This window comes from Ammospiza caudacuta, chromosome 9, assembly GCF_027887145.1.
Source record: "Ammospiza caudacuta isolate bAmmCau1 chromosome 9, bAmmCau1.pri, whole genome shotgun sequence".
NCBI classification, from domain to species: domain Eukaryota; kingdom Metazoa; phylum Chordata; class Aves; order Passeriformes; family Passerellidae; genus Ammospiza; species Ammospiza caudacuta.
In genome coordinates this window covers 24,043,015-24,060,353 of record NC_080601.1, presented here as the reverse complement: position 1 = coordinate 24,060,353, position 17,339 = coordinate 24,043,015, and the positions used below count along the sequence as shown (strand labels likewise).

The 17,339-nt window shown below is 36.2% G+C and overlaps 1 protein-coding gene across 1 annotated transcript in view; it reads right to left on the bottom strand.

Annotated features, from left to right (window-relative positions):
- The window catches only part of LOC131561362 (heparan sulfate glucosamine 3-O-sulfotransferase 1-like), a 92,903-nt gene that overhangs the window by 54,963 nt on the left and 20,601 nt on the right, over positions 1 to 17,339 (bottom strand). The window contains exon 3 of the mRNA XM_058810644.1: positions 5,094 to 5,181. Coding sequence (XP_058666627.1) covers positions 5,094 to 5,181 — 88 coding nt within the window. The remainder of the gene's footprint in view (positions 1 to 5,093; positions 5,182 to 17,339) is intronic.

Sequence of the window (17,339 nt, the reverse complement as noted above, 5' to 3'; positions counted from 1 at the left end):
GAATAACATATGGTTATATGGTAATTCATGGGGTTTTTTTATGGTGGATACATTTTCTGATATTGAGTCATATCACGTCAAAGTACTCGGTGGTCACTAAAGCATCTGGGGGAGAAATCTCTGCGCTAGTGAGCTCAAACAATCAACTGCTACATGAGTGTCACATTTTACTCATCAAACAGAAGGGATTTCTGACCTTAAAGAACTGAAACCCAGATTGAAACAGAACTAATGTCACAAAATTCAAATAAAATCCATTACTAAATAAATACATTTACACAGCATTATACTTATCCTCAATTTACTTTTCTACTTGCTGAACCTGGAGTAGTTTGCTTGGTTGGTTGACACTTGTTTTGATTCTTTTGTTTGTTTGTGTTTGTGGATTTTGTTGTTGTTTGGGGGTGAGTTGTTTTGATTTCATTTTTTAACGATAATTTCTTGTTTCTTCCTTCTATCCCCTCAGAATGTTACTTAGCTTTTTATTATATTGAGTTGGAGCTAAGATAACCCTCCTGATCTTGTTCCAAGAGTGAATTGGAGGCAGCTTGGCACTGACAAGCAAAACCTGACCTTCATCCTCCCTTAGCTATGTTTTTCTGTATTTCTACATTTTAACCAGAATCACTCTTTTACTATAACCTCCTATAGCTTTTGATGCACCCAGAGCTTTTCAGCTTGTCCTCACAAATTCTTCCTGACTCTCTACTTCTGTTCACCAGCGTGCCACTGTAATTTTCTACTATTATACCTCTTCTCATAGTGAACCATCTACAAACTATGCCAGAAACTCGAAACAGGAAAGGGAATTTGCAGAATCAGCAAGTGCCTTGAAAAATGCTATTGGAAAATACTTTGCTGCTAGGGCAACAAAGGAGAGAAGAGTTTCTTCCTTGCCCAAATGTCCAAATTATACTCCTTTGATTCCTTTTCACATTCACACTCTGGTTTTCTCTGTTTAACACTTACATTAAAGTACACCTTGATCAAATATGCCTTCATTTAAGTCTTCCTGGTATCTTTAGAAGATGGGATTATACTGTTACAACTTAATCCTATATTTGATGATTTGTCTTCTGCAAAGCTGCAGAAAACATGAGTCATCTTTTGCAGGCAGAATTTACCCATCACCATGACACAGGAACTCCTTTTTTTCCTTAAATTTGAAAATACCAGTCTTCAAAGCACAGTTTGAATAGCAGAGATGAATCAGGAACTCCAGCCATTTTCTCCCTATGAGCATGATTCCATTAGAAGCTAGGTGAGGAATTCTGCATCTGCAGAGCTGAACCCTTAAAACTTTTTATAGAGACACCGTGGAAAAGAAGAGAGACAGTGTTGAAGAAAATCTCTCTAATCATTGCTTACTTTATCAGCCTGATCTGCCACAAGAGGGCAGAGGCTTATGTCACTCAGCTTCATCTACTGTCACATGAGAATGTCAGGGATCTTTAATGGGAAAATTCATCATGTTTAAATATATCAAGGTGAAAATGAAAATTCCATTAACTATTTTTAAATGGCTTTAGGCCAAAAAGCCAAATGCAGCAACAGAAATCTGTCATCTCTGTTGCAATGACTACAACTACCATAGCTTGTTTATAAGGCATTTATTACTGTGCATTAATTAATTACGCAAAACACAAAGAAAAAAAAATTACCTATACACACACATGTATAGAAAAATATGTATATGGAGCAAGGCTTTGCTAGTTTGAAAAATGTGTCAAGCCAAGATACTGAAACCTTTGTGTAATTTCTCATTGTAATAAATGGGTAGATTTTGAAGTGGGAAAATGTTAGAAATCCCAAACCATTATGCCAGTCTTAGAATAGTTTAAACTCTCTGTATTTTCTGAGCAAAAATGAGTGAATCAGCTGCTAAGGGCATAAATAGACCTTCTTTTAGGAGATACAGTAAAAGAAAATGTGAACACTGCTGGCTTGGTGCTGAATGGGGAGCAGAGAAACTCAAATCAATAATGTGTTATAGTCTGCACTGGTACAATAGTTTTGATGGAAAAGTGAGGAAATGAAAAAATCCAGCTCAGTTTTTACACTGGGGTATTTTACATTGCATACACTGACTTCCACTACCTTAAAATTTCTGATAAATTGAAGTTGATGGAACTATGATTTAACAATTTGTAGGCTAAGATTCTGACAAATCCCACTCCTATTTCCTACTGCTAAGAATTGCTTATAATCACATACACACTTTAAAAAAGTTTCCATAGTTTACCAGCTGATTCAACTACTGAAATGAAACCCTCAATACCACTCACTGATGCATTTGTCATTAACAGAAACTGCCTAAAAATCACAGGAATTTCTTTTTCTTCTTCCTAATATTGCAGCAGTAAAGCAAGAGCTGTTCTTTCCCCTGTCAGGTTTTTTTCCTAAGCACCAGCTTAGTAAAAAAATACATTACGGAAGCAGGAGAGGAAACGATAATGCTCTTTTCCATTTTTGTTAAAGCATATTTTAACTAAATGCAGACTTCTTTATAGTGAGACTGCTACCATGCTCTCTGTTCAATGCCTTTTTAAAGCTACTGTTAGACTCGGTGGGAGGAGATACAGCAAAAATCCCTGCACATTTTCAAGTTCACTAAACTGATAGTGATGATTGTAATTATAAAGGACAGCATGAAGGAGGCAGTTACAAAATTCTCATAAGATAACTTGGCTAGCACAGTGCTCTGTCAAAAAATTAAAACCTATCTATAACGGGGGTAAAAAAAAACCCAACAGCCTTTTCTCCACCCTCAAGAATTTTGGGAGAAAAGAAAAGAAAACAAACAAACAAACAAAACTGCAACGCCCCCCTCCACACCTGAATTCTCCTCTAGGTAAAGAGATTTCATATTCCAGAATCTGAAATATTTCCATTTAAAAAGATTTATGTTGCAAAAAGTATTCTCTTTGAAAACTGCTGGAGACTTAATTTTTATTTTAAATGCGGATTTTTGCTTTTATGATTGGGAAACTAAATATAGTCTGTTATCTGGGAATCGATAACCCAAAGTTTCTCATTCCCCCACAGTCCCTGGGTCTGCAATTTCCCATGGGCTACCACAGACACAATGAGGTCAGGTGAACTCTTGAGAAACTACACCAGATTTACCAGAAACTTGTCTGGTTTCATTAAAAAACTGAAGAGAATTGCTACATTTCCACCCTGTCCTGACAAAATAATGCTCTCTGATAGAAATGTTTTGCTAGAATTTTTCCAACCAGGCCTAGTCTCTGTTACAAATGAACTTGTGACAGCACTATTAATGCAGCTGGGACAAAAATCAAGGGCTGATTCCAGTTTATTCTTCTAATTTTAGACCAAGACTTGGACAACTCTTACTACCACGCCAATTGTGATTATCAAGTTCATCTGACTTACTTCCAGCCCCTGCAAGAAGAATAGTATATAAAAATTATTTACTTTTTTTTTTTTTTTTTAAACAGATGTAGCTATAGACAGCGAGAAAATAATTCCCTGAAAATCAAGTGTATTAACTTAGGATGAAAAGAAAGGGGCAAAAGTATATCCAGTTTAAGCAGCAGCAAAAACTTAGGTGGCTGATTCTACTAGGTTGATCCAAGGAGTTACAAGATGATCCAGGGAAGTTGGGCACCCAGGTTCCCCTCAGAAGTAAATAAAGACAGAAAAATATCTCAATAAACAACAGAAAAAACCCACCCTGTGAGGAAGGGTGGGGGGTGAAGATATCCAGTTCTAGCCAATAAAAATCACTGTGAGCATAGCAGGTGAGCCAAAAGTGCCACCAAATGTAGCAGTGACAGTGCAGCATTATTAAGGACCTACACACATCCATCCTCTGCACTCTGGAATAAATTATCTGAAGACAGGCACTTAATTAGCTGGGACTCCCTTCTTGTGAAGATTAGCTGGCTGATGATACCTGCCTTTTTCAAAACAACTCATAAATTAAGCTAATCTGTTCAAAAGCATAAAAACTGTGGGTTTGCTCTCCTTAGCCACTGCAAATTCAAATGTATGCCTCCCACTTGCCAGGCATACATCCTTGGAACCAGAGTGTGGGAAAGCTGCTTACAGCAGTAACAAAAAGCAGCCCCAGTATACGTTGGTTTTGTTAGAATACATCAGGAAGTCCATTTGCATTCTTTCCAAAAATAAAACTCTACAGACACCTTAAGCTCTTCTGTCAGTCTTTTTCTCATGTCAGGAGATGGCACATTTTGCTGAGTTAAAATCAATTGTAAATTCCCATAGATTTCAACTGAGACAGGTTATCACTACAAAACAGTAATACCAAAGACAAAGAAATTATATAATGTGTTTTCCTTTTATAACTGGAATAATCTGTACTTTTTAATATTTTTAAATGTCATTTCTATATCCAGAAGGTCAGCTATCATTCTCATACCCTTTAGAATAAGACAGCTGTGAAGGGGACTGATTAAAAAAAGCTGTCATTTTAATGACGATTCCATTCTCAATTGGTTTTCTTAAAAAAACTTGCACATGCGTAAAACCTTACAGCCAGGCCTGACTCATAGCCATTAGTTCTGCCAAGTACAAAAGCATCCATAATCCTTCCCAACAATGTATAAGACACATTTCTGCTGAATAAACTTTGCCAGTGTTATTAATCTTTTTGCTACTTAATATGCCTTTATAATGCACATCTACTTTTCACACTATTCTCTTCAGAATTTCTAATTTCTTTGGACCATTTTCAAAAATCTAAGTTGGAATATTCTTCCCCAAATATTTAGTATCAGTGAATCTGTAAACACAGAGAAGGATCTGAAAGGACTCACCTGATACAAATTTAGGATACTACCACAGCAACTAGATCATTACAGTAAATTGTGAAAGAAAGTGCTGACAAACAAGATTCAATTGTTATAAAATGGTGATTTAAATGAGAGTCAAGTGAAATTCACAAAAGGAGCTTGACCTTGTTGGGAAAGGACAGAAATGTGATTAGTAAAGGGATATCTGTCATTGGCCCACATCCACACTTTCAAAAATGTATGTGACATTGCCAATTAAAGGTTTGATAAGAAAATCACAAGTTATTTGGTGAAAGAAATGGAGAAAGTTGTTACCTTTTCACAGGTAATGCAGGACTCATGAGAGGAAGAGTGTGACTGATCCTCATCAGTTTCAATGCAAAGTGACTTAGGCTCACTGGAACTTAATCAAAGAAAGAACATGGAAAACACAGATTCAGTGGTGAATCTCAGCTGAGCCACCAATAATTCCCTGCAAAGGGAGTGAAAAGTAGTAAAATTGCCAGACTTTTACCATTCCCATTCATCAAGCAATACCCTAAACTCATGTTTAAAAAAAAAGACCTGTGCTACAATACTAATGTGATCTAATTTCTTTAAAGAATCGATCATAATGCTGTGGACCAACAGTGAAAATAATTTTACCAAGAACTGAAAATAACTGGGAGATCCTGTGAAACATTAAAAGATGATAATTATATGACAAAGGTCACAAAGAGACAATAAAAGCAAGACACGAGAGATTTCACCCATCACTGAATTAATTAAAAAACCCCACAAACCCAAGGAATCATTACAACAACTTCTATGCAGTACAGTTCAGAGGGTAATGTTTCAGCAGCATGTGTACTCATCACCCTCATTATAAACTTCCTTGGAAGGATATGAGCTTCATTTAAGGTTACTATGCTCATGTTCCTAATTACAGAAATTCACATTTCCATTCACACTGAGCTTTTAGCTTTCTAGCTGTCATTTCAAGCAAAGACACAAACTTGGTTATATTTCTTGAACTCTGACACTAGCTGAAGCCACAGGATCCCTGATATTACAAATAAACATATACCAGAGTAATTTTATCAAAACAAAATTCACCATGAAAGACTAAACTGGGACCAAATCTACATTCTCCTGCAAGATTTAAGAATAATTTACCTCTGTATGCACTGTAATACATCATCAAAAGACAAGTTTAAATATTTCATGGGGCATCTCTGAAATGCCTGACAGTAGAGATTTAGGCCCAGTGAACTGTGTTACTGCATTTGGAATATACTTAAATATACAGACAGTAGCTTTTGTTTTAAGAACAGCATAATCACAATTGTGTGCTGAGGCTGAGGACAGTATATTACACTGCTGCTTTCGTCCTGGAATAGAAATGATATTTAAGGGACTTCTGTCACCCATGATTACTGGTTCAGAACAAGCACAGCTATATTATGAGCCTTGCATTGTGCTGTGTGACCCATCCAAAGTTACTCAGGTAGTCACCCATACATTGCCGAGAAGGAAGCTTTCAACTGATCAGCAGAAATACCAATGTGAAGTGCTTCTTTACAGAATGAAAATGCAGTTGAATGGAAATGGCAAGAACTCACAGAGAAACCAACACCACCACAAAACCCAAAACATGTCAGGGCATCATATTTTAGAGGAGAAATGGGAAAACAAAAGCTGACTAGTATATTACCTTACACCTAGACTTTCAGCACATCCTCCTAGCTGTGACTTCTGCTATACTGTTGTATATATTATAGGATCTGTAATATCCTGACAACTCAATTTTTATTTAAAAGTCTCTATGCCTCTTGTGCTAAGAGCTGTAGCAAATTTTTTGGATAAGGTTCAGTTCACTTAGAGGAAACAAAAGTTACTAATTTACCCCAGCTGTAATTTGCCAGCCCAGCTTTATTACCCAAATACCCTGCTGCAGAAACTCAGGAAGGATTCAGGGCAAGGGCCCTAGGTCTGCCCTAGACACCAAAAGGAAAAGACATCAGTCATTCTTCAGACCTTCTACTATACCAGCCTCTAGCACAAAGCTGCTTCATAATTCATTCCTAATCTCACCACAAGTTTGGGAATCTCCCTAGTTTGGGACTGCCAGAGGAGTTGTATCTACGACACCTCTTGGCAAAACTTTAGTCAGCTAAGGATCTGACCAGTTAGTTCAGCTCTCCATTTCTTTGCTGCTGCCAGAACAGTGAAAAAGGTACAGAAGCAATCCTGCTCTCTTCATATTTCTTCTAGGAATGCTTCCAGGAATGATGAGAAAACAGATAATCCAGGAGATTCCCCCAGTTGGAGACAGAGGAACATGGTTAGTCCTGTAACTTCCATACTGCCTGTAGCCCTCTCCTCTGGAACAGTGAGTGTCTTCATCATCTCAGCTTCCCATTTCATCTTCTTTGATTCAGCTAAAAGTGGTGAGGGAAGAAAGCCTCAGTGAACTCTACTGTCTCACTCCAACACCATTTCTCTCCTTTCACAGGATAAACACAGTTCCAGCAAAGGAAGTGGAATTTATTATTGTTTTGCTCTCAAAGATGCTTCCAGATGAAAGCACAAGTGTGATTTTAAAAAAGTAGTAAAGATTAAAAACAACATTCATAAAAAAATCTAAACCCAGCCCTCTATGAAATAGTGTCACATTCCTTTTTCCTCTCATATAACAATTGTTTACATTCAAAAAATTTAACAGCATTTGCAAGATGAGATTTAATTATCAAATGATGAATCATCACGATTGTAAATGAGTACAATAGCCAATGTTGAGATGAGAGTGCTCATGTCTGCATTTCTCTACTTTGACCAAAGCATTTACAATCACAAATTCTACTTTTCCCCTCATCTTGTTTAGGCTTCTTCTGTAATTATAGCTGTATAGATAAAGGAAACCTTTCAGTGTGAAACCATTTTTACAGCAGTTCCAGGATGGAGTTTATTAGAAACATGGGCTCATATTAGAAAATTCAAATAAATAAATTTATTTGCATTTTCCTTATGGAAAAGCAAGTGTTTTTTCAGTTTCTATAACAGAGTTCTTGGGGATTTCTCAGCTGTGTTAGATACCTAATTGCAATTTCTACCTTTGAAACTCTTCCTGTAAATCCTTAAGTAATCTTCCTAGAGACCAGGTATCACATGTAAACAGGTGGAGAAAGTAATTTAGTAATCATCTCTCCATCTCTGTATGAAAAACAAAGCACATTGACATCTCTGGAGAAAGAATGAAATTAAGCATGTTGGAATTAAATTCAGCTTAGTTTACAAAATTATAGTACACTCCATGAAATACAAACAGATCTACCAAATGTTTCCTGCCCCCTTTATATCAGTGTCCAGGGCCAAACTAGTGGAATAACATAAGCATGACTGTTGTTTTCTTAACAATTTAAATTTTAAAATTTTTATTTCTCCAAGCTGACTTATTATTGTAGACTAGAGCTCTTTTACCTTGCTGTGTCATTAAGGAATCTTGGGAGTAATGTTAAATTTCTTCTAGCTATATCAATTGTCTATAGGTATGCTTGATTGATAATACAAAAGAAAAAAAAAACATTAAAAGTTGGCATATCAGGCCAGATGTTGTTTATGTAGCTATAAAAAGTATCAGTCAGTGATTATTTAGTAGACATTTCTTTTTTATTACTAGTGATCAATGGAAATGCAGACCATTACTTCTCACATTTCATACAAGACTGTATATTCACACAGAGGAGTTCCATCCATCCATCCATCCATCCATCCATCCATCCATCCATCCATCCATCCATCCATCCATCCATCCATCCATCCATCCATCCATCATAAAGAAAATTTCAGTAATGAAATAACCAATACTGTGTGCATCATTTTTCCAGCACCAAAATTCTTCTTTAGAAGGGGACAAGGGGGGCTTGCTTTCTTTGTTTCCTGTTAGGTCTAACCCTCAGAGCTGTGCTGGCAGTGAGTGCTGCAGGGTGCTTCATTCCTTGTGATGCTTGTGCTTATTCATAATTGCCAAGGCTGCCTAGGGCTCATCATGGGCTTAGCACCTCTTCATCTATTTGTATGAATCTAAATAATGCATAGCTCTCACAAGTCTGTCTTTGCACTACCCCAAGAATTTCTCCCTGTTGTCCTTTATGAAATGTGAATTCTTGTAAGCATAACTCAGGATTATTTTGCCTGTGTGCATTAGTTTGCATTCTGAAGCAGTCTGTCAATTTAACTTAGCTCTGAAGATGTCTCTGTTTAAGAGAACATGGGATATTATAGAGAGTATTATTTACACGATGCGTCCATGGCTTATTTCGGCCTTATTACCTCTGAGGTAAGATAAGGAACATTAAAGAGAATGAGATATAAAGATAGTGCCTCTGATTTTCCTTATATACATGTTATTTTCTATGGTGGAATTATTGAAAATAGGTTATCCTGAGCTTCTTATGCCTCCACAGGAAAGCTAAGGACATGTTTTTTTTTCTGAGCAAAAACAGGATTTTTTTTCTTTCAATCAATTTAAAATTAGTCATATAGATTTTCAAATTGTAAAAGACATCCTGAAAACTTGCTGCATGGTGCTCAGAGGAGCAAAGTCCTATTGCAAAGCATAACTGATCACAGTCCAGAAGAGACTTCTCTATCTTTTGAAGCTATCCAATATGACAAAGTGAAAAACTTTCTTGTAATGAACATTTTGGAAGGAGCATTTCAGAGCTGAAACAGAGTGGTGGAGATGTTTGCACACTTTGCATTTCTTTTTTTCATCAACATTTCATTTATATTCTTCTATGAGTTATTACATTTACTGCTTCCAAAGTTTCAGACTAGTTGAGTGCAATGGACTCATTGCACACCTACCATGTTTATGGAAAAGGAGAACAGAGGGCAGAGCTTTACAGAGAATGTAAACAATGAATAAAGAATCAAATCACTCTATGTAGGATTATAGCACAATAAGAAGAGCTTAAACAGAAGTATAAAAAAATAGTAAATATAAAAGCTTAGGACATCACTCCATCAAAATTTAAATCTATTAGCAGCTTAGATGATGAAAGTTTTTTTCTGTTTAATTTTAATATAGATCAAGTAAATGAGATATAGAAGATAATTAAATAGTGTTTCTGTTTACTTAAAAAAATCCCCCACAAAAATTAAAATTCACACAGTATGTTGTTTTGAAGTTGGGTATTTCAATGATTGCCTTACTTTTGGGGGCATATGCCCATGAGTATCACCTAAGAGTTCTGCAGTAAGGCCTAGAGCAATAAATGAAAAGAAAAATCAGTGTAGGAAGAGACTGCAACTAATAAATATTTGATCAGATACACAAATTCACACAGTTTGATAATGCCTTGAGGAATTTGCCATAAATTATTAACTCCTGCAATGTAAACGTGTGGTATTATGTTCTTTAAGAAACAGCAAGCCAATAAAGAGCTATTAATTGTTTCAGGCAATTTTTTTCCAGACGTACATATATCTAAAATATTATAGGCTTATATAAAATCATGTGAATAAAATAATGTGTGAATAAAAAATGAAAACCATAAAATATAAAGAAGGGTGCCCCAGAAGCATAGAAGCTGTAGAGTCATTCCCACTTTTCTGAAGAATTATACAATTTTAATATAGGAACTGAAGGTGTTTTTAACAATTAAATTACCTTAGGAAAATAAAAAGCAGTCCTAAAGTAAAAAGTAGCTGGAACAGAAACACCTCTTGGCACTTAACTCAGCTATTGAAATGCCAAATGTTACTTCAACAAAACACATTTGGAGTAGATTTTATGTTTAACTCAGGAGCAGCTGCAAGAGTAACATCACAGGATTGGACTGCACAGCACAAAATATGATTTTCAGTTCTTCTACAGTGCAAAGAGATTCCTGTAGTGACAGAATCTTTGTACAGTTTCTGTTACTGTGGGTCAGGCAGTGCTCCTGCACATCCTCCCTTGAAGGCAGTGATCACAGTGAAATCCAGGGACCTGCTAAAGGCAAAGGTGCTCCTTGCCCCTCTCAGAGAAAGGTGTGTGAGATACAGATACATCAGTGCAGAGCTACTAACAGATGGTGAGAAATGGCCAGCTGCTAGGCAGCAGGGTGAGCTTAAAGAGAGAATTTTCCATTACTGTTTCATTGGAAATGGAGGGAAAATACTTCAATTGTTCTCAGGATGGATTAGAACTTCAGAGTTCTCACTACCAAATACAGCAACTGGGAGAATCTAGGCAGTCTTCATCTTTCACGAGGATTTTTCTGTATTCATTTGAAGATGCCCAGCAGTCACACATACAGGGATATTTATTAATCATATCATGTCACCCTTTGCCCTTGCAATTTTTCCTTTAGGGGGCCTCTAAAAAGGAAAGATCATTCTTTTTGATCACTCTAAAATGAAATAATGAACTGAAATGCATTTCAGTCTGAATAAATTAATCTGAAACCAAGCATGAAAAGCACATAAAAAACATTCATCATCTTCACATTTCTGCACAGTAAACTCTCCTGCCTACGAACTCTGTGTAACTCACTTCTGCAGGAAGCAGCATGGAAAATGTTCTGCTTCTGCAAAACTAAAAATGCTGTATATAGATGGACATTTTACACATCAGATACCACTGGGAAATCCTAGGAAAAGCTGACTATATGAACTGGTGAATGTACTAGAGAGTTTTCATACATTTCAAATTGAAGTTTGTGCTGATTGATCCTAGTAAATTGCATAACATTTTTTAGGAAAAAGAAGGAGTAAGTTTTTCTTCACAGTGTCTTAATCATTGTAACTGTCAGGAAGAGCATTGTAGCCTGTTAATTTATAGTCTATGTATTTACAGGAATGCATTGAGGCCCACAATGAATTCCATGCAATTTTATTCTACAAATTGCACCTTTATAAAAAATAATTTTGCACAGGAAACCTTAAAGTTATTTTATCTCATTTTATGGAGAGCAACTATTCAAGTATTTAGGGATTAATAATAACAAAAGCAAAGAGCAAAAACTTGAAATATTTCTATTCCTATTAAACTTGCAATAAGAAAAACCAGAAATCTCTCTATCCATGATGAAATGAAGTCCCCACAAATCTGGTTTGATTGATTGTCATGCACAAAGCTAAGGAAGCATTAATGTAGATAAAACATTCTTACTTGAGCCATGTGAGTTTCTTACGCACTAATTCTCACAGATATTTATGTTGGGCTGTTTAGGGTGCAAGTAACCCAAATGTTACATCCATTTTTCCTTTGTTTTAAACTCAAAGTCTCCATATGCTGCCTGAGATCAAAGTTTTTGCAATCATATTCCATGTAAACTTTGCTTGATTTCATAAATGTGGAGGAGTCTATAATTTTTGACAAACCAGTTTTAGGTTCAGGCATCTGCCTCAATCTAAGAGTAGATTACTAGAGTAATCTCTAGTATAAAGTGCAATGATTCAATGTTTGAAATCTACAGTAATTTCAGTTTTGTAGTAACTGGGCAAAAAGAAAGCCAGTTTAAATTAGATGGAAAATGTAGTAGTTTATAAACTCCTTGTTAGTATTTTATACAAATAAAATATATATGCACATTTAATTTTCCTAAAGTATAAGTTTTAGTAATAAAGACCTTGTCACATGTTAATATTTAATTCCTAAATTTATCAAAAGCACGGGAGAATACTGGCAAAGACCTTTACAGATAATCCTGTGAATTAAGAGTTCAGCTGCCACTGAATTTAAACATCTACTATGTACTCCTTTTAATTCCAGTGAAGATTCTTTCAGAACTAAATGTATATTTCAGCATTTTATACAGAGAGACAAAATCCATATGATAGTTTGAATCTTTATACAACATTTGGTCCTACAAGTTAATATTCAGCACTAGAAGAGGCCATGCAAGAGTTTTCTAAGGAAATACCACATGAAGGGGCTAATATATTTTAAATTTATGTAAAAGATGCCATTGTAATTAAGCCAGAGATGTGCCTTTTATGAGCCATAAGAACATGATTGTTTAGAGAGATCCTTTCACCTTAATATGGGTGGTGCAAATTTTTCTGTGCACACAAAGGAATTAGTCAAGCTGCGGGGGTAGGAGGTGGATTTTTTTGTTGTTTGTTGGCTGGCTGTTTCTTTATATATATATATATATATATATATATATATATATATATATATATATTCTATCTTAACAACTATACAATAGAAAAATTAAACAGGTGATAGGCAGTGACACAACAAATTGATTGAGGACTTTTTAAAGGTTAGTAGCAGTCTCGAGGCTCTAAAAACACTCCTTAAAAGTCACTGTACATGATGTGCAATTAGGTGGCTGAGATTCTGCAAAATTTGGCATATGTCAGAGACAAGATTCCCTGCAGAGCTGCTCTGACTGCAGAATAGATGTGACCTTTTAGGGTCATAAAAAACAATAGTAGAGTTAAAAATCATGTATTCCCAAGTATTTAAAAAGAGTTCTAAATGCTTCAAAATACGTACATTCCTTGTCCCAATAGCCAATCAAGTTTAGTCCAGAGAAAAACCCCACAGAATTAAACTCACCATGGTGAACTTGGTTTTTCAAGGTCTCCAGGGCCCTTTATCTACCCTTTGAATTGGACAGGACAAGGCAATCCCATACTTTCTTCTGACTGAGCTTTCAATAATGCTTTTCCACTATAGCTTACTAGAACTCTAAAAAGAAAGAGAATACAAGAAACTAAACACTATCCTGCAAAATTCTTTATTTTTTCTCTGAGCTTGAGCAAAGGCCATAAAAAAGTGAATTTAAATTAGTATAAAATGTTGCAGAGATATTAAGTTAATTCACTGCCTTCATTTGCTTGTCTGGTAAACTGGTAGGTTTTCAGAGGAAAAATAGTTTTTTGATTGAGAATTCAGAATTCTGGTCAAATAAGCTTTTGTAGGATTTGATCACAAACATTTCTCTGCTTTGTTCCCAAGGTATTTCTCTGTATCAGAAGAACTTGGTGAAAGGCACATTGTGACAGGAGAGACTGACTGTGGACGGTGAAAGCCCACTGAAGATTATTACAACCCTTCCACTGACTTAAATGGATCAGACACCTAGGAACAGAAAAACATGATAGAACTGGCTGAAAATGTGATAGCAGAGGTGAACTACCTGAAAACTGGACATTGCAGAGCAGCTGCAGCAGAGACTGAGCTGTACCCAGGGTTTTGCTGCAGGACTTGCTGTGCAGGGCTGCAGGACTGATAGGCAGATACTGAAATTTTCAGAACAATGAAGTACCAATGAAATAGTTACAAGTGAGGAATATCAGGTGAGGAAATCAGTTTCCATCTGCTATCCTGTATGGTCTTAATTGCACAACAAAGTAAACAGAACATATCAAATATGATTTTTTATGGTTACTGTCAGAATGAGAGTTTCTTTTGGAGGGTTGCCTTCTTTTCCCAAGCAGCTGATGACAGGAGGAGAGAAAACGGCCTCAAGCTGTGCCAGGGGAGGTTTAGGTTGGACCCTAGGAGGAATTTCCTCGAAGAAAGGATGATGAAACATTGGAATGGACAGCCCGGGAGGTGCAAAGTCACCACCCCTGGAGGTGTTTAAGGCTGGACATGTCACACAGTGCCATGGTCTAATTGACAAGGTGGCATTCAGCCATAGGTGTGACTTGGTGATCTCAGAGGTCTTCTGCAACATAATTGATTCTGAATTGCTTCTGAATTGTATTTTGGCATAAGAGTAGGCTGATAATTATTTTAACTACATGGAGAAAACAAATTCACTGCCCTTCCCACCCTGCTAATGAGAAGTGAATGAACAGTGAAAAGGATTGCCATGAGATGGGCACATTGATCATCACTCTACACATAAAGATAGTGAAAAGCAAAGGGTAAATTAGAGGAGTTGAGGAGCTTCAAAAAATGCTTTAACATCTTTGGTGCTGCTTTGGAAAAGATATCACTCTCTTAAAAGGCACATTAAAACTAAGGAAGTGACAAGACATAGAAGGTATGTTTGGCCTCAGGTCAAGTACCATCTGGCACTCTTGTTTAAAATGAGAGCGAAGCAGTTTGGGAGCTTTGGAAGTGAATGTTGTAACAGGAAAAAATGTGATACATTTCAAGAGAAGGTCTAAGAGTGAGAGACTTTAGATTTTTTTCTTGTTTTGTTTTAAAAAAAGTACATTTTTTAAAAGGCTAGTGCATGATTTCCAAATATCACTGCACATCCATGCATGGGTGCATAAGCCCTGGTCTCTTTCACTGTTTTAGTGACCTATCAGTGCTGGGAATCTCCATCTTCAGAGCTTTCTGAACAGATCTGAATAAGTAACTGAAATGTCTTTGAAAATTACATCATGAAGGGGAGAGGATATGTGCTCAATATCAGGAAAGATTTTCTAGCAGTGAAAGTATTGAAATTTTACTGTTACTTGGGAAACTGGTGTGAAGTAGAAAGCTTAAGTTTGTGAGCCACGTTCTTGTGAGATGATTCAATCAGCTGAGAGTGAACTAAATGAGCAGTGTTCTGAAGTAAGGAAGCAAACAGAATACAATCCCAGTTTCAGGTGATCTCAGATAATATCTGAGTATAATAGCCTACGCTGAATTCTGAATTTTATGCTGTAGCAACTTGACAGATGTTGACACCCAAGATAGCTCATTTGCAGCTAGCTTGGTTATCAATGTACTAGATTTAGATCTGCACCCTCATGAATAAACTAAACTGATACCAAAAAATCCCAAAACCCACAAAGTCAAAAGATGACATTTTTCAGTTGCTAATGTACAAATCCTATGAGACTCCCTAATGACTCCACAATAAAAGGAATGAGAAATTCTTATTGTGGAAAAGAAATTGAACATAACTGGCATTCCTGAGATGTGATGTGATGATTCATGACTTGGATGCTAATATAGCTGGTTGTTGCATACTGAAAAAAGATGGACCACGTGAAAGATGTGGTACATATTCAGCATTCTACATCTCTCTCTCTTAGAGCTCCTGGCAAATTAGGAGCACAGACTTTAAATGCATCTAGAGAAAAATGTTAACAGTGACAAAGTAGAAAGCTGTTACAGACTATCAGATCAGATGAGTTTCTTTTAAAATGCACGTCAATAATGTGTTCAAATAAAGAAGGAAAAGCATTTTTACATAAAACAGGAGCTATACATTTGTAGTTTTGTGCATGTGGTGATGAAGAAATGTTTACTGAATAGATCAAAAAAACAAACAACAACAAAGACCCCAAACAAACACTGCAGGACAGATACTGACTGATAAAGGCATGGTAGTTATATATATCAGTGCTCAAGTATTCTGTGTGTGTATATACATATATATATATATATATATATATATATATATATATATATATATGTAGCTGCATATATAGATTCCAAAGCTGATCCAGTCACATAAACACATAAGACTGGAATAGACTGGGGCTAGGCAGATATAAAGATCCATTTTCTATCAGTTCTGGGAAAAATTGATGAAAATATCTGCATTTTTATCCTTTCCCAAGTGTGTTCTTTTCAGAGACAAAAATGCCATTTGATTTTGATATACATAATGTTTAAAATACTCAGCTGTTTTGATATTACTTGGTTTTGTTGAATTGAAAATTGGAAGTATAAGATGCAAAAGTACGGATATAAAATCTGAAGCACTTTGCATGGGAATAATCCAATGTTATAATTTTTTTAGAATATCACTTATGGAACACCAATTTTACTTTCCACAAAATGCTACAAAGTTTTCTAATATTGTACAGCTAAAAAACTGCAAACCTTGAAGTTCAAGATTCTAACTTAGAGTATTTCTATTTCACACAAGACTATTTGAGGACCATTAGTGCTGCCTGGGATTTTTACCTTCTGCTGTTATTCACTTCTTGTCAGCAAACTCTGTTCTCCCACTGGCTGCTGCTCAGCAGTGTATCTGTATTGTTAGACATGTGACTTCATTTAGTTTCCTTCAGAGTGAGGGATGGAAGCTCATGTAACTGCTGCTCCAAAGTTTCCAGAGTCTTTTCCACTTGGGGGAGAAGCATCATTTATCTTTAAATTCATGTGCATAACATACAAATCAGCTTCTGCATGCAATATATCTTTCAAAACCTACAGACATTTCATATTTTGATAGTGCTCATGGATAACTTTAAAAAACCTTATCCCAGATGTGGTATCCACAGGTTCCAGATTTCCCCTTCTAGGAACTGCCAAACAGAAAAGGCACAGGGGAGAAGCAAGTGACTTTCTGCTTCCAGCTGCCTAATGACTTCCTGGTAAACTGTGAGGATACCTGAAGAAACTACAGACTCTATCTACTCGCACTCCAGCTTCTGTGCCTGTACCCTTATTCTTGGTATGCATCACATCTGTCTCTGTGGCATTATAAAAAGGCATAACTGGTGAGGAAATGTTTCCTTCCTTTGAGATTCGTCATCTGAGTTCACATGATTTGCAGTATTCTACCACCTGGAGATGAAGAATCAGTAGCATAATACTGGTCTTCCTCATTCTTTTTTCTCCTTCTGAACATTGGGAGTTTTTTACAAATGTATGTAAAGGCATGGAGGTAAAAATCA